The 23847-nt window shown below is 39.2% G+C and overlaps 6 protein-coding genes and 1 non-coding gene across 8 annotated transcripts; 6 read left to right on the plus strand and 1 right to left on the minus strand.

The window, feature by feature from the left end:
- Positions 1-3634: 3634 nt before the first annotated feature.
- LOC127243353 (BTB/POZ domain-containing protein At5g66560) lies at positions 3635-6525 on the plus strand. Its single transcript, XM_051263330.1, has 4 exons — positions 3635-4121; positions 4222-4291; positions 4397-5725; positions 5817-6525. The coding sequence occupies exons 1-4, from the start codon at positions 4084-4086 to the stop codon at positions 6399-6401; spliced, it is 2022 nt and encodes a 673-aa protein (XP_051119287.1). The 5' UTR covers positions 3635-4083; the 3' UTR covers positions 6402-6525.
- A 1042-nt stretch (positions 6526-7567) lies between these two features.
- LOC127244579 (small nucleolar RNA SNOR75) lies at positions 7568-7658 on the plus strand. The gene has a single exon (XR_007837250.1). It is a non-coding gene; the product is annotated as a small nucleolar RNA SNOR75 (small nucleolar RNA).
- Positions 7659-9149: 1491 nt separating this feature from the next.
- LOC127243925 (oxygen-evolving enhancer protein 1, chloroplastic) lies at positions 9150-10488 on the plus strand. Its single transcript, XM_051264172.1, has 2 exons — positions 9150-9435; positions 9544-10488. The coding sequence occupies exons 1-2, from the start codon at positions 9205-9207 to the stop codon at positions 10300-10302; spliced, it is 990 nt and encodes a 329-aa protein (XP_051120129.1). The 5' UTR covers positions 9150-9204; the 3' UTR covers positions 10303-10488.
- Positions 10489-11196: 708 nt separating this feature from the next.
- Positions 11197-13322, plus strand: LOC127242045 (CASP-like protein 5C1). Of its 2 annotated transcripts, none has more exons than XM_051261384.1 (3): positions 11197-11658; positions 12642-12817; positions 12915-13322. In XM_051261384.1, exons 1-3 carry the CDS (start codon positions 11628-11630, stop codon positions 13107-13109), a joined length of 402 nt encoding a protein of 133 aa, XP_051117341.1. In that variant the 5' UTR covers positions 11197-11627; the 3' UTR covers positions 13110-13322. The 2 variants fall into 2 exon arrangements, with proteins under 2 accessions (XP_051117341.1, XP_051117335.1); XM_051261378.1 differs by having other exon boundaries at positions 11214-11658; positions 12685-12817; positions 12915-13314.
- A 2106-nt stretch (positions 13323-15428) lies between these two features.
- Positions 15429-16119, plus strand: LOC127244432 (uncharacterized). Its single transcript, XM_051264981.1, has one exon. It carries the CDS (start codon positions 15453-15455, stop codon positions 15939-15941), a length of 489 nt encoding a protein of 162 aa, XP_051120938.1. The 5' UTR covers positions 15429-15452; the 3' UTR covers positions 15942-16119.
- A 1938-nt stretch (positions 16120-18057) lies between these two features.
- On the plus strand, positions 18058-20827 carry LOC127244395 (STS14 protein-like). The gene has a single exon (XM_051264907.1). The coding sequence runs from the start codon at positions 18118-18120 to the stop codon at positions 18706-18708; it is 591 nt and encodes a 196-aa protein (XP_051120864.1). The 5' UTR covers positions 18058-18117; the 3' UTR covers positions 18709-20827.
- Positions 18722-22678, minus strand: LOC127244386 (uncharacterized). The gene is made up of 12 exons (XM_051264896.1): positions 22098-22678; positions 21950-22016; positions 21480-21540; positions 21275-21355; positions 21045-21164; positions 20558-20959; positions 20078-20481; positions 19892-19991; positions 19754-19813; positions 19583-19669; positions 19367-19495; positions 18722-19276 (listed from the first exon to the last, which is right to left on the minus strand). The coding sequence occupies exons 2-12, from the start codon at positions 22012-22014 to the stop codon at positions 18971-18973; spliced, it is 1815 nt and encodes a 604-aa protein (XP_051120853.1). The 5' UTR covers positions 22015-22016; positions 22098-22678; the 3' UTR covers positions 18722-18970.
- Positions 22679-23847: the final 1169 nt, after the last annotated feature.

The following is a 23847-nucleotide window of genomic DNA, read 5'->3' on the forward strand; positions in this document are numbered from 1 at the left end:
GGGCCCAAAATACCAAAAGGCCCAATGAGAAATTAATTTTAGCGGCCCAAAACTAAGAAACAAACCGAAGACAGGGATCTTGTCTGCACTCGTTTGTTGTTCCCTGTCGAGAATAGAAATTATTACACTGTAAATTTCTGACCCTAACTACTTTTGTTTGATCCTGTCTTGGATCCACTCTCGACCCATATTGGTCTTCACCTCACAAATTACGACAAAAAAAATAAAAAATAAAAAATAAAAAATAAAAAATCATAATCTTGAATTTAAAATCAGAATGATGAAATCCACTTAATTTTAAAATACAGACATGCACAAACAGTTGATTAATTCAGATAATACAAAGAGAAGAAGTTAGAATCGAAGTCTATTTTATATATACATTAGTATTGTTACGTTAGAGGAATAATTATTGCAAGAAAATGGAAGATGTCGTCGTTGTTGTGGCCTTTCCCATGGGACAAAAGTTGTGCATGACTTTGATGTAACGAAACATGCATAAGGATAAGAAAATCCACTGAAATTAATATTCTAGAACTGACATAAATGTAATTAAATGAAAATTGGTTTTATTTATGAAATTTATATATTGTGTATCAAGAATAAGTTGAAGTCTATAGTAGATTGATTGTTGGGTCAAATTTTTTGTTGAGTTTGGTTTGGTTTTCGCGTTTTTTATTTATTTATTTTTTATGTGTGACAATAATATATAATCACTCCCGTAAGTGATAATAATTCGAATTTAACATACTAATATGTTGAAAAATATTTTAAAGTTTCTATTCTGTTCTTTTGTTAGGCATTCTCCCTAAGCATTTTAATTTTTTTCTTAAATTTTAGAAATGCATACAGAACTTGTATCGATGTACTACTTTCATATTGGTAAACTATCATAATAGCGTTGAGTAACTCTATCAACAGTCTAACTTCTCCCTTATTATATAGTATTTTATAATTAGGTTATTATGCTACTGTCAAATCCTCCTTGCAAGAAAATGACAAGATTATGTACATACCAGAAATTTTCAAAATAAACAAAAATAAAACATCCACTGACAAATATTAGTTGAATAATATATGCGGCAACACTTTTACAGTAATAATTATTTATTTATTTTTTCTAGTGCAGTGTGCCTGAATTTTACGTTACGTTAATCACGGGGGTTTGTGCTCTTTTTGGACTATATTGTTATGAACTTTGTGCTGTTTCTCTACTTTTTTTTCTAGCCCACTGTCTGTTTATCTTTAATTAATTATATAATTACCTATTCATTAATTAAAACTGATATTAGGATGGAGCCAACGTACAAGCATTTAAGACTATTGCTGCAGGTGGTTGTTCTTGAAACTTGACTGTATTATGATTATAAAATAAAACCCTATTCTATGTTGTCCATCCTTAACAATGTAGGTAGAGTGGCACATAAACATTATGTAATAATATACATACATATATATATAGATATGTATGTATTGTATATATTCACATCAATATGCATGTAGGTACTGTGGGAAGCATCCAAATGACATGAATTCATTGATGAAGCAAGTGGGTTTTGTCTCTGTTACCTGATGACATTGATATTAATCATTTAGGGTTATGTTTTGATTTTATTTTATTTTTCTCTATTATTTTAGTGCTAAACCAAAAACTAATAGCCACATATTCGTTTTATTGGATTCGATTTGGTTTGTTTGTTTGTATCAAAGGATAGAATTTAGCATCCTTGAATTATGCAGTCAATGGTTGGGATGGTTTTAAAGTTATTTAGAGAAGAAATAAATGGCAATATTCAACACGCACATATTAGTTTGTTTAATGGTTTCTTTAATATAGTTCAATAGAATCTATCATAGTCAATAATTCTCCTATCAATTCTAATAAATAGCACACACATTTAACATTAAAATGGTTCAACAGCTAAAAGAGATTAATGAAGTCACATTGAATTGGAATATTCGAATATTCTAAATAAATAGCAATTAACATCGAATATCATACCATTTTTATTGCAAATTATATATATACACAAGTAAAAGAAAAAAAGAAGAAGTCAAAATAACATTTAGGGTGTGTTCGGTTGTAGGATTTTATCAAAATCCTACTATTCATCCAAAATTTTCCCCCCAAAACATCAAATCAAACATCTATTTTTCATTTTTTATATTATACTAAAAATCAATTTTACATTCAAAACATTACATCAACACCTATTTATATCACATCATACAACTGTTCAAATTCAAAATTTTTACTGTTCAAATCCCAATCCAAAATCCAAACCCCCAAACAAACACACCCTAAGAAAGCAGTAACAAATCAATTTGTTTGGTACTAGGTAAATTAAGGTGGGATTATTTATGAATATTGCACATTTTTATTTGGGGTGAAGCTATAGTCTTAAAGATTCATGATTCGAAAAAATTTAAATAGGGCAATGGTACAATATTGAATGCAAACCTACTAACTTGTCAGTGGTTTAATGCAGCAATAATTGTGGATGCAAGAAAGTGTACAAAGGGTAGATATGCTGTTATTAATGGCAAAATATATAACAAGAAAACTGAGCAAATCCATCCATAAGGGCTTTTAATTTTAAAAAAATTCAAAAAAATTACCACTACCTTCATCAACCTTTAATGTGGGTTCACAGGGCATATGTGACCCAACCAAATGCATATTCTCTGTTGCAATAATATCACACCAATGAACACCCGCATGCTAACCAACTTGCCAAATTTGAAATAAATTTGTTCATTCTAATTGGTTTAAATCCCACCAACACACAAGTGTTGTTTAAGTAACTAATACTGTAGTTGATAATGATTTCTTGAATAATTAAATCACCACCTAGCTAATTAACATTTATTGGATGGATTGATGAGTGCCATTATTTATAGTTCTACAATCTTTAAAGACCTGTCAATTATCTAGCAATAATTAAGCAGCCAAGAAAGCAATCAGGGGCTAATGATAGCATTGTGAATAGATTAATGTAATGTAGAGGCTGCATGTCTTTATATTTTAACTTTATTTCAATTTTGGTTAGTGAGGGGCCACTATCATATTCATCATCACAATGTAAATTCCAGAATGTGGGGGGAGCACAAGTGTGTAACATCCTAATACTAATAATGACCGACAGATGCATTAACTCGAAATTGTCATATGAAATATAATGTCTAGATTTCAAAGCAATAAATGAGAATCATTGATAAAATTATTCACAAAGAATAATGAAAATCCAGAAGTGGGTACTACCTTGAAAAGCATAAATGAAACACACTACTGGTCAATTATATCAGCTAGCTAGCGATGGACGAAGATTGATGAAGATGGGGATGCACATTTAAACTTAGTTGAGGCCAATGCAATCCCAATTCCCAACCAGCAACTAAAGAATTTTAAATTACCAAAACCTATTGTACGACCACACGAGGAAAGTAAGAGAAAACAGTTGGCAAGCATTGCAATTTCAGGGAGGGGCTTGGATTTGCACATAATTATCATATTACCACAATCATAATCATCAAAGAAGATTTTAAAAAAAACAAATAAAAAGAAAAGAAAAGAAAATCCACTCACCTCACCGTGAGGCAGAGATTCAAAGTCACCCAAATCCACTCTGGACCCAAACGAGCCCTTTTTTACTTCTCTCCTGCTACAGAAAAAAATTAAAGGAAATAAAGAAGATTCTGATCTGATTCAAGAAAAAGGGGTGCAAAGAGGAAAGACATAACTGTAAAGAATAGCAATCAATACCTTCTCAACAGCCCATCATCATCTTCCTTCTTGGCCTTTATCGGATTCTGCTCTCAAAGGCTCCAATTTGTCCGCTCTTAGTCCTTTTTTTCTTCCTCCATAGTTTTCCAATCAATCTTTGTAATACCTACTTCCCTTTTAGACTTGTGCTTGATTTTTCACAAACACAATCATTCCATAAGACTCAGACCTTAGAAAGTCAGGCTCATTTTTAGTCCCCATTTCATACGCAAGTCAAACCCCCCTCCTTTTTTGCTCTCATGATTCGAGCTTAAATTCCAGTTCCCTTTTGCTGCAAGCTGAGCTCGAGGTGAAGGAAAATGGCCGCCGAGAAACCCAGTACCAAAGGGCAAGCATGGTGGGTTCAATCTCCTGTAATAATATTGAATCTCTCTTACCTTCTTCCTCTGTCTTCCAAGTGTTTGATGATATGTGCCTCTACTATACTTCTGTTGCAGGTTCTGCACGACGGGGCTGCCCAGTGACGTTGTAATCGAAGTAGACGACATGACCTTCCATCTTCACAAGGTGATTTTAAAAACTTCTTCTTTTGTCAGACTGTTCATAGTCTTCTTCTTCAAGCTGTTGTTGTCGTGTTTGCTCCTGAGTTCTGAATGGCTTTGAATCTATCAGTTCCCTCTGATGTCAAAAAGTAGAAAGCTTCACGATCAAATAACGGAACTGGAGCGGAGACCAGCAGGAAGAACCGCTAGAATCCAAACGAGTTCTCCACCTGGCCATCAATCTGACAACGACGGTGAAGAGACAGAGGAAATCCGAGAAGAGAAAGAGGATGGAGAGGATGAGGACGAAGAGCAGTTTCGCATTATTCTTCCGGACTTTCCGGGAGGTTCTGAATCCTTTGAGACCGCCGCGAAATTCTGTTATAGCGTGAAAATCGATATCACCGCAACCAACGTCGCCCCGCTCCGATGCGCCGGTGAGTACCTCGAAATGACGGAAGAATACTCCGAAGATAACCTAATTTCCAGAACCGAAAGGTATCTTTCACAATCGGTACTCAGGAACATTAAGCATTCCATCAAAGCTCTGGTCTCTTGCGAAGGATTGTTGCCTATGGCAGACAGTCTGGGGATTGTTCAGAGATGCATTGAGGCCATTGCTACCAGAGCCGCCGCCTCAGATCCGTCTCTGTTTGGTTGGCCGGTGAATGACGGAAGTGCGGACTACAAAGGTGCGGATGAACCTAATCCGCGGAGGAAATTGAATACCGCGACGAGGGGAGGCGCTGCGGCGGCTGTGGATTCATGGCTAGACGAGCTAGGGTTCCTGAGTTTGCCGTTCTTCAAACGACTTATTTTCGCCATGAAAGGTTTGAATCTAAGCGCCGAAGTTATTGAGAGCTGTCTGATTCACTATGCCAAAAAGTTTATTCCCGGAATGACGCGGACCAACCGGAAGCAGTCGTCGTCTTCCATCAGCGTACCAACTGAGAACGATCAGAGAGAGCTCCTCGAGACGATTATATATAATCTTCCGAAAGAGAAGACTCTGCGATCCGCTTCAAACACTACACGACTGTTGCTCGGATTGTTGCGTACAGCTTACATTTTGAATGCTTCGGAGGATTGCAGGTTAACTTTGGAGAAGAAAATCGGATCGCAGTTAGAGGAGGCGACTTTAGATGATCTGCTGATTCCCAGCTACTCTTATTTGAATGAAACACTTTACGACGTGGATTGTGTGGAGAGAATTCTCGCCTTCTTTCTCGAAGGTGTAGAAGAGAGATCTGCTACCAGAGCTGAAAGCGAAGACGAGAATACAAGCGTCAGAAACGCTGCTTTAATGCTCGTCGGAAAACTGATTGACGGTTACTTATCGGAAATTGCTTCCGACGCGAATCTGAAGCCAGAAAAGTTTCACAACCTGGCCGTTGCCTTGCCGGATCATGCCCGACTTTTTGACGACGGTCTTTATCGAGCAGTAGATGTTTATCTCAAGGTTAAATCCATGCAATTTGTTCCCTGTAGTCACCTGATAACCATCTCCGTCTATTCAATCTCACAACACAACATTCAATTTCAATGCGCAGGCTCATCCATGGATTCCTGAGGCGGACAGGGAGAAGATATGCGGAGTTTTGGACTGCCAGAAGCTGACTCTAGAGGCGTGCACTCACGCGGCACAGAACGAGCGCCTGCCATTAAGAGCGGTTGTCCAGGTGCTGTTCTTCGAGCAGCTCCAGCTCCGCCATGCCATCGCCGGATCTCTAATGGCCGCGGATCCAGGAGCAGCAGCCACAGCAAACGACGGATGGCTGCTCCGAGACGACGAAGACGAGGACAACGACGCAGCAATCGCCGCCCGTCCACCGCCACCGGAGGCGAGCAGCACATGGAGAGCAACGGTGAGGGAGAATCAGGTGCTCCGGCAGGACATGGACAGCATGCGTGTGCGCGTGCACGAGCTGGAGAGGGAATGCACCACCATGAAGAAGGCCATACAGAAGATCGACAAAGTCGGCTCACGTGATCACGGCGACAAAGGCGGTTGGCGAGCCAAGTTCGGTTGCAAATTCAAAACCCAAGTCTGCGATTCTCACGAACCCACCGTCGCCGAGGCTCGGAAAACCCGAGCCCGTGGCACCGGGCCCGGTCCCCGCCGGGACCTGCAGTAATGCCTACATCAAATTATTTTTTAAATAATTATTATTATTATTTACTCTTCTAATTTTTGGTGCCCATTTGTGTGAATACAGGTAATTTATGAATTATAAGATCGTGCTTATTATTTATTTGTACTATTTTTATTTTTTTTTATGACGATTTTTCTGCATGAATTCTTGTTTGTAAGACAGAATGTGATGAGCAATTTTGGCAGATAGTAAAAAATAGAAGTGGGCACTGCCACTGCTCTGCTTTTAAGAAGTTTTTCCAGTACAAAAGGCAAAGCAATTGATAGTGGGGGTCTGCTTCAATACAGGCATATATTCAAAAGGATTTATTTTTTTCAAATGGAAGATAGATAGCTATAATATTTCTACATATTTAAAAGGGTTTATTTTTTTAAACGGAAGAGGATAGTTAAAATATTTTTCATTTAAATGAATTTTACATGGGCGAGGACCAAGAGGTAGCTGGCACGTTGCTTGCTACCCTTGTTTTGATTTTAAGTGGTAACTTTTTTTAGTTTCAAATTTGTTGAAATCAAAGTTTAAAAATTCTGGCCCATAATTAACTGGATCGACACGTAGAAAGTGTAAGATAGGGTTGGGGAACGAGTTTTTTTGGGGGTAATATCGATACATAAAAGTAAATAAATACTACTAAAAAATAATGTAATAGATTAAATTATGGGAAAAAGATAAAATATTTTTTATTTTAAAAATACTGCAGAACGTTTGAAAAGGAAAAAAAATATTAATAAGATAATATAAGAAACGATTGCTACAAAGAATAAAAAAAATGGCCTATTCGGGTGGGCATATAGTCCAGGCCCAGCAAAATGAAGCGGCGACTCAATGATGAATGATCAATTACCCTAACCCTAGAAGACAATTATAAAACCCGCCGCATCACTTCGCGTCACTGATTCATTTGTCGCCGCCATCAATCATACATGCATTCATTGCTATTTGTTTCAGGTACTTGATTGAGTCTGCTTCGTTTTCAGCATTTTTTTTTCTTGTAATGGTGCCTAATCATTGTGCCATTGTTTTCAAATATATTGCTTAGGTTGTGAATCACTTCTTTTCGTTTACCATTTTTTTGGTAGTTCGTATTTTTTCATTGATGTTTTGATTGGTGGAAGATTTTGAGAAGTCTGTATTTGATACTTTATGTTTCTCGATGATGAATTACTAAGATGACGAGTCCGATCGAAATCCATTCGTTATACAATCGTGACGACAAATCGAGGCATTTGTCTGAGAGGAACTCACACTTCACCCTGATTTTCTTCACTAATTATTCAACGTTTCGATATGTTTTAAGTCTTCTCAGGGCATTATGAGGATTGTGTTTGGAACTGAACTTCGGTTGATTGAATCATCAACCTCCTACTCATTCTGAGTGCCCTCCTTTTGTTTTTTTCCGGTTTCACTTCGATTTATCAATCTTCTCTGATTAAGATTCTTTTTTTTCTTGTTCTTTTATAATCACTTTCGTCTTAATCTGGTTGTGTTATACGGAACACGTCTTCAGATAAATATCAATACTTTACATTCTCAAGTATCTTCTCACATTCATATTATTTCTGAGAATTCAATAATTCAACTACATTTTATTTCTTTTTTGCAATCAATTATTATTGATACATGTGCAATGATGTTTTTTGACATCAAATCTGTATCCTGCTTCTAAGCCTTGCCAAAGATTCAATGCAGGTGGTAGTAGGCCTGCAACTATTGTGCTCCATTATCATTTTCTAGTTGGTAAGATCCTGAAGTTTTAAGTGTAGAGTCTATTCCTCACTTTGTTTTAATCATATAGTTTAGGAGTTGTTCATCTTTCTTTTCTGAGCTCAAATCTCTGAAGTGCTCCAAAAATGTGGCAATGATGAGAACTTGAACACTCTCTAATTTATATGTCGAGTTGCACTCTAAGATTTAAACAATGCATTTCAGAGGCAGCCGGGATTTCTTTCTCAAGCACTTTTGAGCCACTTGTGTTTCATTTTCCCTTTCGTTTGATTGTAAATGATCGAACTTTAATGGAGGTAATATTGTATTAGTTTGTAGAAGTTGGGCCATTCTCTCTTGCAATATAGCAAGTGGGTTTTTCTTGGTTCCAATCCCCATTGTACTTTTCTCGTTATCCAAACTAGTATACGTCTGCTACCATGGATTCTTTGTGAACAATTAGAATGTGGATACATTCACATTTTTTATCACTTATCACATAAACAATGTTTACACAGTATATGTTTTAATCATTATAATGAAATATTATCTTGACATTACTGCAAGTCTTAGTATATTGCCAATATACTTGTGCTATACGTCACACTCCAATTTGTATGGATACAGCACACTCTTACTGGCATAAGAACATGTACTATGGACATTGCACAATCAAGAAAGATTATAGGATCAGTGTCTAGCAAGAAATGAATTACACAACATTAATTATCTTTTGGGGAAAATCCTTGATGACCTTTGGATTCTACTTGGAACCTAAGGTAAATTCTTGTTTCCAACTTTATGCTTACATCATATGTGTATGGTTAAGGTGTAGGATATCCTTGCAATCCTTGTCCATGATGGAGGTAGGGTTTCATTTCATTAATCAAATTTCCACGTCATTCGAAATATCTATATCTTAAACATCGTGGCTGCCACGTGGCAGGCCACAAAACCAGTAACCCAAGTCCCTCCAGCCCAGCCAATCAGAACAATACCTTATCCTATCCCCTATCTTACTTAGCACCAAAACCACTAGCATAACCATTCCTCCTCCACAATCCCACTGTAAGCAGAAACAATGGCAACCTCACTCCAGGCAGCAGCCACGCTGATGCAGCCCACCAAGGTTGCCAGAAGCACCCTCCAACTCCGGTCCGTTCAGCCCGCCGCCAAATCCTTCGGCGTCGAACCGGCCGGTTCAAGACTCACCTGCTCCCTCCAAGCCGACCTTAAAGACTTGGCCCAGAAATGCACCGACGCCGCCAAGATCGCCGGTTTTGCTCTCGCCACGTCTGCACTGGTCGCAACGGTAAGCAATCACAGAACACGGCCGTGTTCGGTGTTCCTGTCCATCCTTTGATCCAGATTGGAATGGCGACTGATCAGATCAGTCTTCTTCTTCCTTAATTTCCTGCAGGGAGCAAATGCAGAGGGAGTCCCAAAACGACTAACTTACGACGAAATCCAGAGCAAGACGTATATGGAAGTTAAGGGCACCGGCACGGCCAACCAGTGCCCCACCATCGACGGCGGCGTGGACAAGTTCGCCTTCAAGTCCGGCAAGTACTACGCCAAGAAATTCTGCCTGGAGCCGACGTCGTTCACCGTCAAAGCAGAAGGCGTTAACAAAAACGCCCCGCCGGAGTTCCAGAAGACGAAGCTCATGACGCGACTAACCTACACCCTGGACGAGATCGAAGGCCCCTTCGAAGTATCCCAGGACGGCAGCGTCAAGTTCGAGGAGAAAGACGGGATCGACTACGCCGCCGTGACGGTGCAACTCCCCGGCGGCGAGCGCGTGCCGTTCCTCTTCTCGATCAAGCAGCTGGTGGCGACGGGGAAGCCGGACGGATTCGGCGGGGAGTTTCTGGTGCCGTCTTACAGAGGGTCGTCGTTCCTCGACCCCAAGGGCCGCGGTGGGTCCACCGGGTACGACAATGCGGTGGCGCTGCCCGCCGGCGGGCGCGGCGACGAGGAGGAACTGGAGAAGGAGAACATCAAGAACGTGGCGTCGTCGTCGGGGAAGATCACGTTGAGTGTGACACAGAGCAAGCCGGAGACCGGTGAGGTTATCGGCGTCTTCGAGAGCACTCAGCCTTCCGACACCGACTTGGGGTCCAAAGCCCCCAAGGAAGTCAAAATCCAGGGCATCTGGTATGCCCAGCTCGACAGTTGAAGAAGAAGACTCAACCAAGTCCAACCAACATTTGTAATTTAAAAATATTTATGGAAATGGAAATGGAAATGGAAATGGGTTGCAAAGCCCAAGTCCGTTTACGATAGTAGCCCGAACCCGAATTGATTCTGTCGGGTGGGCAGGATGAGTCGAAGCTTCTGCATAATACTACTAACTATCAACCAATCTTGGTGGAATCCAAAGAATCTGAATCTTACGGATGGATGGACATAAAAAAAGTAGCATACATTAGTAAAATTTGAACCCTTCTTTTTTCTTGGTCATGCTGCGGTTGTGGAATAACTAATAAATTATGCTGACAGTTTAACAGCAACCAATCCAGAGAATTAACTAATAAATTAATCGGTGGCCCATCGTAATCAAGTTTGGTGTGGAAGAATAATTAAGTGGTGGGAGGGAACTTTAATTAATTGAGGAAGCAAGAATGGGTTCATAGCTCGACACTCCATCATCGTCCATTTTGGCATCTTCTGTGTGACATACAGTACATATTGTATTTGACACTGAACATTATTAAAATTAGATGGAATCTGTGGCGGAGATTGAATATCTGTTGCCATAAAATACCAGCCGCACGATGTCACATTTTATTTATGTAATCTTTTGAGGTCATGCTCATGCTCATGTTGCATGTTTTCTTCTTTCTTAATTAAATTTTGACTACGAAATCTTATACCCTAATTATTTTAATCTGTGACAACCTATCGAGATTTTAATCATTGAAACATACTAATTATCATGTTTATGAAATACTATATGATTCAAAATATACCAAAATTCTCACTCCAAAATAGCAAAAATAGTTTAGTTGAAGGCTTTGTATATAATAATAATAATAATAATCATAACAAAAGCCTAATTTCAACTCCGAAATAAATAATTGAAAAAAATTCGTCATTTTCATTTAATGCAGGGAAAGAAGAAACAAGACTCTTCTTTGTTTGCATCTCCTCTCTCGGTTCCTCCGTGATCGTCATCGACCATTCTTTCCCCTTTTGTTGGTTTTCGGAAATAGTTTGTACGATTTCCTTCAACTTCTTGAAATTCGCTACTGTCCAGCGTTGAATTTTTGGCGTTTTTTCTTTTCCGAATATGAGGACGGTGTGGCTATGAGGAGGCTGTGGTGTGATTATCGTCTTGGGGATTACAGAGTTGTTTCCGTTGAAGAAATTGGGAGAAATATATAGGTGTAATTGTGGATGAAATGGAGGAATTGCCGGGGGCGCTGGGAACAAGTGGGAGCTTGGCTCTGAGGTTGGGCCAGGTCATATTCGCTGTGGCTTCGTTGCTGTTCATGTGTTTAGATGTCGAGTTCTACAGTTACACTGCCTTCTGGTAATTCCGGACGACTCTCCTTCTGTTTTTCCTTCGATTAATTGAATTGATTCTGTCTAGTGATCCGATTATTCTGTTGTTGTCGCCTTCGTTCTTCGATTGTTCGTTTTCACTTAATTTTCTATTTATACGCTTCTTTTTCTAAGCTGTTTCGATCTTATGCCGATATCTATGCGTTTTCGTCCAAAGTCTCTGCTGATCACATGAATTTTGTGAAGTGAATTGCTCAGTGATTTGACTAATGCAATTTTGCAATATACAATCGGTGCCTTTTGTTTTCTTCTTTGTGTTTTTTCTGTCGGTGCCGAGCACATAGATAATGGCTGACAGCTATCTCTTGGCAATTTTCTGGAGAATAACTATGGATTCGTTAGTTTCATTGACTTTTGTTGCTAATTAGGGATGGAGAAGATGGACAGTAACTTTGAACCAAATGCTATTGAAAATTGGAACATCTACAACAGAACTATTTTACATCTTCCTTTAACTTGTATCTTAAACTTGTGAAGTCGGATTGATCGAATGTATTTCTCATTCTATGAGCAACCAATGGATTAGTCACGAATTAAGTAGCCGACATCTCAGAGATATTTGACGTCATCTCTGCGTTGTATCTGGAAAGAGTTTAGTTTTGCTAACTGCAGGACAAACTTTACTTAGCTTTTTAACTAATTGCCAACGGGATGAATGAATTCTTTGCGGTAGATTTTGTTGCTTGTTTTCTCATGCCGAATGTGTGTTAATGTAATCTTGTTAGCCCGATAGCGAGCATATGTTATAACTATGGATTTTGACTAGCTAAAAACGCCAAATTCGTAGCAATGATCTGCAGTTTATCATCAAGAATAAATTAGTAATGGGGACTCTACTGAAATATGTTCCGCGATGATTAAGATTAGCAGACCTCCATAGTTGATATATATATATATGTTTACATACAAATTTATGCAACTCTGCTAGAAGGACATATCTATGTTTTGCAGAACTTGGATATGCATTCAGTGGCTATTTCTTTCGATTTTACAGCTTCTTGGTGACGGTTATGGGGCTGATAATTCCATGGAGCTTGACCTTGGCAATTGTGGACATATTCTCAGTTTTCATCAAACGTCCAGCTCGCCAGTCGGGGATACTTTCGATTGTAGTCTTAGGAGATTGGGTATGTACATACATACATATGACATGCATTTCGTTGATATTAAGCTCTGCAGCCGCAGTTTGAATCCCCTGGTGACTAACAACACATTGTTTTTCAGGTCCTATCCTTTCTATCGCTGGCAGCGTCGTGCTCGACTGCCAGTGTGAGTAGCCTTCTGCTCGCTGCCGAAGGATTTTGCGGGCGAAAGCTATGCACCAGATATCAACTGTCAGCTGCCATGGCCTTCTTGTCGTGGTTTCTATCACTCTCCTCGTCCCTCTTCAATCTCTGGCTTCTTCCATCAGTAGCGTAGCTAAGATCAGGTCTGTCTATTCCTACATGATTTAGTTTATTCAGTACCATTCAGCTCGTATGGTTCTGTTCTGCTCTGTTCTTGTACCTATTTGTGTTTGTTTGTTTATGCATAATATGCCAAGTGTACAGATACTGAAATTTACAGTGTAGAAGAAAAATAAATTTGGGCTTTTTGTTAGCAGGAAATTGGGCCATGCATATAAGGTTGGGCCTGAAATAGTTTCGGCCTACACAGGCCCAAAAGTGTGATAATATTTGAGCAGAGCGAGATTGAGAATTGAACATGTGCAAAATTAGGGAGTATTTAATTGATTCAATAATTGAAGGGAAAGGGCAATGAATTATCAATCCATATAATACAATATTGAAAAGGTGTTATTGCAGGTAATCACTTTTGGACATATATAGTGCATGTGAGAGGAAGTTTCTTGGTACTCATTGCAATGAACACTTTATTTGAATTCAAAGCCAATTCATGAATTAAGTATATATATATATGTTTGTGTGTATAGAGTATGACAGAAGGCCAACATTACAGCTAACAATGTTGAAGAATATTGTGAATTAGAGTGAGACAAAAAGGGCCTATTAGTCACTAATTAGTGTGGGCAGGCAGGCTAAGTGTATTATATATATATATATATATAAAGCAATAATTTATTATTTTATTTAAATTGAGTGATGAAAGATATAATAGATATATAAATGAATGTATGGATGTGAGGAGACGGTGATGGAAGCGCTGCAGGTTAGGTAGTCTGTCGATAGGATTCCCAAAATAGAAATACAATAATTAAAAAGTATATTTTTATCTTAAATTAAATATTACAATACAAATATTATTCTCTCTCTCTCTCTCTTTTTTTTTTTTTTTTTTTTTTTTTGGGGTTTAGACAAACATAAGCTAAAAATAATTTACTGGAGCTCATCCAAACAGTCTCAATGTATGTTCTAACGTTAACGTCTGCTTTCTTGCCGCTGCGTTGTGTGTATACTTACAATTTTGTGATTATTATTTATATTGTATTATTATAACTTACATTTATATTTTTATTGATCATATTAGATTAATTAACGTAAATTATGTATGCATGTAATATAGTTTAACCGAAACTTGTATATCTTATTAAAAGGAAATATATGAATTTAATTAATTGGTTTAAAAAGTATTTTAAAATCTGACTAGACTATGTACCATATTATTTATTACTATTAATTAGAATATTGAATAATTGGTAGTTTAGAGACGACGTGGGGCTGTGCATGTTGGCCAGCTCAGATTCAATTATGGAATCCTCCTTCCCTCACCTGCCACGTGTCTACAATTACTGCCTGCCTGCATGCATGAATGCATGTCTTTATTCACTAAATATTTATTACCCTTCCTTGTCTATTCGAATTGACTTTGTGTAATATTAATAACAATATACAATTTGTGTCGTGCTATCAACATTATTTTTGTAAGCGAATTTATATAATTCTGCTTTGACCTCATCCAACAACCAATTGAGGAGAGTCTTTAGAAAGCGAATTTCTCCTATATATTTATGTAAAATTAATCGATTAGTTTATATATATATAATTCAACTTCAACATATGTCTATGAATATATCATATAATTTTTCATATACATATATTTTTCTGTATCTGATTCAATATATCATTAATTTCCTTTATCAATAGGATAAAATAGTAATACTTTAATTTTCAGATTAATGGGATAATTTATTAATAATATCATGTGTACCTCATGACCCCAGAAAGTCAAAATCCAATTACAAAAGTCAATCCAATAATTGTGGTAAAAAAAAAAAGATAAAAAAAAGAAGCCACCAATTAATCACCAATATTACATTACGTCACGTGAATCAATCCTTTCCTTGCAACCTTTTCTTCTTACTGGCCACCCATGCCCAAACCCACTCTCTTCAGTCTGTACATACAACAAAATGACCAAAATACCCTCAAACCATCACGCCAGACCAAGGCCTAATTCAGTCATTTCAAATCGCATTACCTTTGCCATTCTCCTACAAGCTGTCGCCCACAGATTTACAGCTCAGCAACACCCCTGATCCCTTCCGAGCTCTCGGGACTCCAGCGCCCGGAGAATCTCGATACTATGTGTGCCCGGTGCAGTGGTCCACGGTTCCTTTTCCCCATGCATTATACCACCACCTATCGCCCTCCATTTTCATTTGCTGACGTGGCTACCATGTGAATTCCCCAAATTGCCCTTGCCTCAGTCCCGGGACTCATGTGCCCGCTGTGTCTGCGCGTTTATATATATTATATGTATGTGTATATATATGGGTATGGGTGTGTTGTCTGAGAAATTAAAATGGGAATCTGCAGCTCCTGCGAGTCGACTGCGGTGGCGACGGCGACGGCGAAGCTGATTATGGACGACGGCAGGCTGCAGGAGTATCCGTACCCGGTGAAGGTCTCCTACGTTCTGCAGAAGAATCCGGCGTGCTTTATTTGCAACTCCGACGAGATGGACTTCGACGACGTCGTTTCAGCCGTCAGCGCCGACGACGAGCTCCAGCTCGGTCAGCTCTACTTCGCGCTGCCTTTGAGCCGGCTCAAGCGCCGGCTCCACGCCGACGAAATGGCGGCATTGGCCGTCAAAGCCAGCTCCGCCCTTAATAAATCCACCTGCTGCAGCGCCGCCGCCGATTGCCGGAATATCAATCTCCTTTTTTCCGGTGCAGGGAATGGGCTCCGGAAGTCCCAGAGAGTGGCGGAGGGCGGCAGCGCCGCCGGACCGGCGGCCGGATCGCGGCGGAGGAAAAAAATCGCGGCGAGATTGAGCGCCATACCTGAGTAATTATTAATAAATAATTAATTAATTAGTTAGGGTTACATAGTTTTTGTAAATATAATGTAAACGATGGGTTGAGTTAATTAATAATAATAATAAAGAAAGACAATGCAACTAAGCAGCTGTCTATTTTGGGACAAGTTTCCATTAATGGTGGAGTGAAGGTAAAGGTAATTCAATGATATGATTAATTATGGTCATCACGTTATATTTCTTTGCTGCCTACGCTACCCACTTTCATTCAATTCATTATGAACCACCCCATATGACATGAGATCCATAATAATTAATTAATCACAGAAAACCCTAATAATATATACATGTTATTGATGATGTATGATTAAGGTTGGATAAATCGAAAGCAAATGTAATTATTATACATGTTCCCAATTTGGAGAAATTAAAGTGGCAGGTCGCCAAGACAAGTCCAAAACAAGTAAAGAACGTTAGGTACAAATACAATGCAATACAATACAACTCCATATATATATATATATATCATCATCATCATCATCTTCTTTAACAGATACAGCTGGAAACCACGTAAAAGTTAATTAATGATCGATGATGAGTACACACTGTATGTATGTCCTCTTGGACCGATCGATCGATCATCGCTACACTCCAAAACTTATCGTGCTGCATTCCACTGTCATGTCCTCTTCTTGCATTGATGGAACTGATAACAAATCATTCATCGTAAAACTGTAATTAGGGTTTTGCATGTACTACAACATTAATTCCTAAGTCCTATATTAATTAATTAATAAATAAACTCGTAACATTAGAAAAACAGTTTTTCTCATTTAATGATATTCTTCTCCAGTGTTGATTAGATACTTATCTTCTTATCCAATTGTGCTGTTACACGTTCCAACTGTATATGCACACACACATACATATGTTTGATGCATCAACATCAAACTGGACCAATTATAATCAACCTTAAGAAATCAGAAGAACATATTCTAAAATGCTCTGAGGAATATATATATATATATATGTATAATATGATCATGAGAAGGCGTACAGTACTCTATAAATACGCTTTTTGTAGTCCATATATCTTATCTTATCACGAAAGATTATCATTTATATATCAACATATATATATATATATATATCTGCAGTACAGGCTTCTCTCTCGACCACTGATACTTGATCGTTTTCAGACAATTCAGATAAAAGCAAAGCATCCTATGTTTCTAACCCATATCATATCATATCTTCCATGCCATTTAATTTAATTTAATTGATGCATGCATATGCCCCTTTTAACGTCCTAACGTTGTCCGACCATAGTGCGCATATCCACTTCATTTCTCTCTCTCTCTCTCTCTCTATATATATATATATATATATATAGATAGATAGATAGATATATTGATCATATATAGGTCGTTTTCATCTCTGCACATAAATAACTATTCCTGGAATCGATTTGTTCGTGATATGATGTTACCAGTTACGTAGGTGCTCTGACTATTTCACATTTGGGCTTCTTTCTAAATATGGGCTTAAAAGATTGGGCCTGACGTTCTTCCAATTGGCCCTTTTACTACTTTCAAAATTATTATTATTATTTTTTAAAAATCCATTTCTTCATTGCGTTACCACTTACCAGTTACGTAGCTTATCTGACAATTTCACAATTGGGCTTCTTTTAGTATTTGCTCGAATAAGCCCATTTATATTTGGTCTGTACGGAAATGTTTGGTCTAAGTAATTTGTGTGAAACTCGAAGAGTACGTAGATCTGGTGATGCATTTAATGCGTATATTACTTCGAGTCATGTAATAATCTGACGTGTCACCAGCTGGCACGTTCACATGGCTCTGCCATTGGAATATGGATATTAGTCCCGGTCCTTCAACACCAGATAAATCGTCACCGTTGATGCAAGCGGCCCATCAAATGAACGGCCCAGATAAATATTGTTTGGGAAAGCCAGGAGCTCTCATTCTTAATGTACACAAAGTCAAATCACGGAAATTAATGCCTCCAACCGTGTTTTCAATTATTAGGTGAAAAGACCAAGACAGTCTGCAACTTTCAAATTTCTCTCATTTTAAAAAAAAGATTAATCTGTAATATAAAATGTATCGTTACTCGGTAGCACACATCTTATGAAAAACCCTCCAAAAAATTATTAATATTTCAACTGAGTAGAACGCTTATATTTATGCTTAGCATTTTCACATTTCAATTATTATTATTATTATTTTTTAAAATAAAATTAAAAATGCTTCGATTCCTGTCAGCATTTACTGCTCTTCTCCTTCTCACACGCCAATGTTCATCGCAAGCGGCGCCGCCTTCGCCGTCAGGCGGCGGCGCTCCGTCCTCCGGCGAGTCCGAGGAGTATCTCGCAGCGCACAACCAAGCCCGAGCTGAGGTCGGGGTCGGCCCGCTCCAATGGAGCCCGGCCCTTGCCAAATCCGCCAGTCTAGCGGCGCGGCTGCAACGGGACCGGCAAAACTGCAGCTTCGCGAACTTAGCCAACAGCAGGTACGGCGGCAACCAGCTCTGGGCCGGCGGCCTCAAAGTGACACCACGCGCCGCCGTGGAGGCCTGGATCGAGGAGAAGCAGTACTACAACTACCAGAACAACTCGTGCGCGGCGGACCGCCGTTGCGGCGTCTACACTCAGGTCGTCTGGAGGAAGTCCCTGGACCTCGGGTGCGCCCAGGCCTCCTGCCCTAAAGCCCAATCCAGCTTGACCATCTGTTTCTACAATCCCCCCGGAAATGTCGTCGGAGAAAAACCTTACTAGAATTAATCATTCATTATTATTATCCCTGTCCGATCGATCCCGTTTTTTTACTGCCTGTTTTCCGAGTTAATAATGATTTTATATATATATAGAATCTTGCCATAGTCTGATCGATTTATCTACAAAAATGCAAGATCATAGCCTCACAGAAATGTTACAAAATCAGGCCAAAATGATCAGATCATCTTCAAGCTCGAAATCTATTTTAATTTCCTTTACACTACAGAGATTCAACTACCGGAAAACAGACAATGTATTAATCTTACTTCACCAGCTCTTTCAGTATAAGGTACCTGAAAGCGAAGTTATGCGGAACCCATTCGATGTTTTTCCGGTTCTTGGCCTGCTGCTGACATTTCTTGATGCTTTTCTTGTGCGATTCGGGCAAGGATTGTTGGATCATTTCGACAATGCCAGCTTGGCACAGGCCGGAGTCCCTGGCGAACGACTCCACGATCTTCGGCAGGAGGATTTTGTGATCCTTCCGGACCCCAAATGTCGCGCGGATATAGTCTTCTTTTGCTGCTTCTAGTTCTTGAAACACCCGTTTGGGCGTGTACACGCGAACCTGATGGATATATACGAAATGCAATGAAATCCCGGAAGCAATCGAATGATGAAATCGGTCACAAATAAGAAGTTAATGAGGGATGATTACCGCAGGATCGGTATGGCTCCCCGACGAAAGTGCAAAATACAGAAGGGGCTCGGGGCGTTCGATTCCATACACTTGGCGTCCATCGCCTGATTTAAATTTCGTTTTCGAAGGGAGTAGCAACCTAAGCCACTGTAATAACAGAGCAAATGTAACGACGGTTGCTGCTCGTTTGTAAATTGATCGTATCGTTTAAGGATAATCGAGGGAATAGTATACCTGTCCGGGGCGAGACATTCGGCATCCCAAGATCGAACTCTGTATGGTGTCGGCACTTACTACTTGACCTCCGACGTTATATGCAGCCTGGATGAACACAAACCCGATATCAGACAATGTTAAATGTTCGAATCAATTCCTGTCCGAAAAGGAGTGGAGTCTTTTGTGTACCTTCAAGAGCAAAAACATCCGCTTCATGCTGTTCTGAGGGATGCCGTACGCCAAGAATGCCTGTTCGTGTTAAAATCGAAATGTAAGCTCGACATCGGATGATTAATCTACGTCGCCATTCGATGTAGATATACTTACGTGCATCACCAAAGCATTGTGTACATTGATCCAGAATGCCAACTTCTCCTCGTGCGACATCTTCCGAGGGTCGATTCCTTCCAATTTCGATATTAGAGACCTGCACAACATCAGGACAATCGACGGCTGTAAGAATATTCTTTGTACTACAAGCGAATCAGTGTAACGAATGCACATTCTCCTCACCGAAAGTTATGTAGTAAGTATTCGATATCGCCGAGTTTCTGACTGTCTCTGTATATACAATGCACTTCAATCATCGTGCTGTAAGGTCCGCTGAAGTCTTTCAAACCTTCGACATGGAAAGGATTATCCAGACGGACATCAAAGGACGAATCGTTCCTGAATCCGGGACTCCACAGGCCGCGCTGATCTTTCGGAGAAAAAGCACTTACGGACGACGCAGACGAGGTTGGAGAATTGAGGCCATAGTTTGCCAATGGAGGATCTGCAAGCTTGCAATAAATATTACACATACACTTAACCATGTCTTCGGAAAGTTTGTTTGGTGTGTCTGGAATATGGCCTGAAAAGTGCGTGCCGAGATGCTCTGCCAGGCTGATCACTTGCGAGGAAGAGTTCTGCGCGTACTGTAAGAACGGCGATAATGTGTTAACAATTCGAAAATATTCGCCTACAAGGATCGTAGTTTTATCGCAAATGTACCTCCATCATCGACAATGGCTGCGAATGGCACGCGCGGAGGGCCTTTCCGAGAGTCTCATCGGGAGGGGAGCTCGCGTGCTCCAATGGCGAAAGTTGAGATAACGATGAGTGAGAGCGCTGAACGCCGGAATCCACGAGCCTGTCGACAGATTCCCCATTCGCTTCCTTTCTTGAATCGGAATGAAACTGTGGATCGACGGATTCTGGTTCGGGTATAATCTCGGGTCTTGAAAAATCCAGCCGTCGACACAGGGGAGATTTCGATCCTTCTTCTATTTTCGAAGGAGATGACTGAGAAGTTTGTTGATCGAATGCTTTTCGGTAGAGTGAAAGAAGGTATTGTTCCAAATGCTCGACTTCCAGCTCCAACACTGCAATTTCTCTGATGAGTTCTGTCGCCGGCTGTAAGGAGTTAATATTAGCAAAAGCACATACAAGGCAGGGGTAAGAAAAGCTTAAGAACTTTTATTACAAGACATGATACTACCTTAGGAATTGTGGCTTCGGCAGAAGCAATGTCACGGGAGGAAACTCGATAACCGAGCGCCTTTTCGAGAGCACAGCGAACGGACATCTGTTCGTGTAATCGCTTTTCAAGCAGCACTATCTGCACCAAAAAGGCTCGTTTTATTAGCAACATAAGTTACAGATTACGACAATGCATTCGTTCTAGTTTGTTCGATAATGTAATAATGTCATAACAAGATCCTCGAATACCTCTTGCCTCAACGATTGTTGGATCTCGGCATTGGCCGATGACTGCTTCTTTTCATTACAGTCATTTAAGTGTTCTATAGCCTGGGGAGAAAACAAGCCAACATATATTCATTACAATCATGATTTCTGCTCACTACAACACTTGAAAACTTGAAATCTTCCTATGTTGTTATGACAAAAGGTGAATGCTGTAATAAGTTCTCACCGGCTTCTTCAATTTAGAACCGGCTTCAACTGAATTCACCGGTTTAATTTCCTCCGGGAAGCTGCAAGAGTTACATGAGCTTGAAATTCAACACCTTAAACTGCCTTGATCAAGAAACTTCAATTTACAACTTTTCAAACTCATTTTATTACAAACACTCACATTTATGATCTTTAAGAACAACTATGCAGCACAGAAATCATAAAACAAAAGACCCCAGTTTCAAGACCTGTTCATACATGTGCTTTTCTGTACTCATTTACTACAACTATTCATTCATTCTTCACACACTTGAGAAAAGAAAATGTAATAACTCTGAGGAAGTACATTCAAGTCATAAATAAGGCATGGAAAACACTCTTTACCATCCTCTTTCTATGCAACTTTCCACTGTAGGCCATACAGAACTATTCCCTTACCTCAAACTCCAAAAAAAACGAAAATTAAAAAAATAAAAAAATCAAATCTACCTCTTGGATCGTTTGTGTCTAGCCAAGGTAGGCCATTTGCTGCTGCTGAAACCTTCAAAACCCATCCCTGTAATAAAACTTTAACCCTTACAAAACTGCAAATGTGAAAGCAGAAGAACAAGAACAGGAAGGCAAGAAGAAGCATTACCTCATACAACCCCTGTTATAAGGATCAAGAGTAAAGATTGGATTTTATTTTTTTATTTTTCTTGAAAATGAGATCCTGTAAAACCTCAGCGCAGGTCAAACTCCCAAATGCCCTGCAGCGCAACATATACGCATCCGAATCCTAGTCTGATATCTGAACACACCGCCAAAACCAGGTCATCATGTGCACAAACGAAAAATGGCGGAGGAAAGGCGGTTCGTTTCTTTTGACCAGAAGGGCAGCTTCTTTCTTACAGAAAAGCACCACCCACAGTCCCTCCTCCAAAATCAGCCATGGCTTTCGGTGTAATAAAGCAGCAGACGAGATTCGATTTCTTTAGTCGAAATTTGGGGGAAAGAGTAGAGAGTAGAGAGAGAGACAGTCAGAGTGTGCCCAAGTGTGAGAAGAAAATTAAATAGATATTGGTGGGTATCATCATCCAAGTCAAATGGAGTGATAGGAAAATTAAAAAAGGAATTCCTTTTTTTTTTTTTTTTTTAGGAAATAAGAAACAGAGACAAGATTTCAGCGACAAAATATAAGCAGTGAAGTCCAAACCCACGCACCCTTTTATCCCTTCAATTTGTTGGGTTGCAAGTGGGAGTTGGTGACCATCTCCTCCACCCTTTTGTCCCTTCTTGCCAAATATATACTGCTGCTTCTGCAAGAACCCTTTTTCTTTTCTTTTTTTTTTAATTATAAATTAACTAATGATTATATATATCTATATCTCTGTGTGTATATAGATATAGACGTGCCATGTTCTCTATCAGAACAGGCTGGCAGCAATAGCAATAGAATAACCAAATCTGATCCGCATTTCCAAAATTAAACATTAATAAAGTTTAGTAAGTCTTTAATTTCTGTTTTAAGGTAGTAAGATATTCTAGTCTATGCCATAAACTGCTGAAAGCAAGTTAGGGATTTGAAGTCAACAAGAAAGCGAAATTTGAAAAGGTGCATTTGGGTAAAAGTTCTGGGAGAATCCAGAGGGTTTTTGGGAGAATAATGAATTTGTTGTGTTACAGGGACATGTAACATATTCTTGATCATTTTCTAACATCCCCATTACAGTATCTTCCGAAGAAATTAAATTACTTTATTACAGTGGCCCTGGCAATTTCATCCACCATAGTTTTCTGAAGTGAATAATTTGAAATTCAAACGTTGAATTATCAAAAAATTAAAAAAAGGGTTGTCTTTTATTCAATCACTGCAACCATCATCAGGGCTCTCCAAATGTGTTCATCCAAAAGCAAGAAAATAAAAACTTGTGGGCATAAATCGAAATGGGGTCTGGTCTGGTCTGTATCGACGACTCCGAGTACACAGCAGTGTCTCCTCAAAAGGGATGAAAGTTGAGGTTGAAAAGGAAACATTGGATGCTTGAAAGGAAATGAAATTTTGTGGGGTTTCCCTTTGTCCGAATTCTAGCCTAATTCAAAAAAGTCGAAAAAAGATTAAAGAAGAAAATGGGAAGATACCCACACTGTCCTCAAGCATCCAAGAGACTAACGTTTGTCAAAGAATCAGGAAATAAAATAATGGATAGGTGCTTGACCTTTTCCAAGATTTATACAAAAGAAAAAACAGATCGATGATTATGGTTGGGTCTTCAGACCTCTCTTTTTGTCGTCATGTAGACCTCCCCTCCTCTTCATTAAAGCTGCCCTTTTTTTACAGCTGCAAAAGGGGATGGGAAAAAGAAATATGGGGTCTGATTATTATTATTATTATTATTGATATTCGT

This window comes from Andrographis paniculata, unplaced genomic scaffold (assembly GCF_009805555.1).
Source record: "Andrographis paniculata isolate CXL003 unplaced genomic scaffold, ASM980555v1 Contig19END, whole genome shotgun sequence".
Lineage (NCBI taxonomy): Eukaryota > Viridiplantae > Streptophyta > Magnoliopsida > Lamiales > Acanthaceae > Andrographis > Andrographis paniculata.

Bases quoted from the DNA above. Each gene is read 5' to 3' on its own strand.
- LOC127243353 (XM_051263330.1), top strand. From the start codon at position 4,084: ATGGCCGCCGAGAAACCCAGTACCAAAGGGCAAGCATG. The intron at 4,122-4,221 runs GTGGGTTCAATC...CTTCTGTTGCAG, and splicing joins AGTACCAAAGGGCAAGCATG to GTTCTGCACGACGGGGCTGC. The intron at 5,726-5,816 runs GTTAAATCCATG...TTCAATGCGCAG, and splicing joins CAGTAGATGTTTATCTCAAG to GCTCATCCATGGATTCCTGA.
- LOC127243925 (XM_051264172.1), top strand. From the start codon at position 9,205: ATGGCAACCTCACTCCAGGCAGCAGCCACGCTGATGCAGCCCACCAAG. The intron at 9,436-9,543 runs GTAAGCAATCAC...AATTTCCTGCAG, and splicing joins CGTCTGCACTGGTCGCAACG to GGAGCAAATGCAGAGGGAGT.
- LOC127242045 (XM_051261378.1), top strand. From the start codon at position 11,528: ATGGAGGAATTGCCGGGGGCGCTGGGAACAAGTGGGAGCTTGGCTCTG. The intron at 11,659-12,684 runs GTAATTCCGGAC...TCGATTTTACAG, and splicing joins TACAGTTACACTGCCTTCTG to CTTCTTGGTGACGGTTATGG. The intron at 12,818-12,914 runs GTATGTACATAC...ATTGTTTTTCAG, and splicing joins TTGTAGTCTTAGGAGATTGG to GTCCTATCCTTTCTATCGCT.
- LOC127244432 (XM_051264981.1), top strand. From the start codon at position 15,453: ATGGGAATCTGCAGCTCCTGCGAGTCGACTGCGGTGGCGACGGCGACG.
- LOC127244395 (XM_051264907.1), top strand. From the start codon at position 18,118: ATGCTTAGCATTTTCACATTTCAATTATTATTATTATTATTTTTTAAA.
- LOC127244386 (XM_051264896.1), bottom strand. From the start codon at position 22,014: ATGGGTTTTGAAGGTTTCAGCAGCAGCAAATGGCCTACCTTGGCTAGA. The intron at 20,960-21,044 runs GTAGTATCATGT...AACTCCTTACAG, and splicing joins CCGAAGCCACAATTCCTAAG to CCGGCGACAGAACTCATCAG. The intron at 19,277-19,366 runs GTAATCATCCCT...TATATCCATCAG, and splicing joins GGAGCCATACCGATCCTGCG to GTTCGCGTGTACACGCCCAA.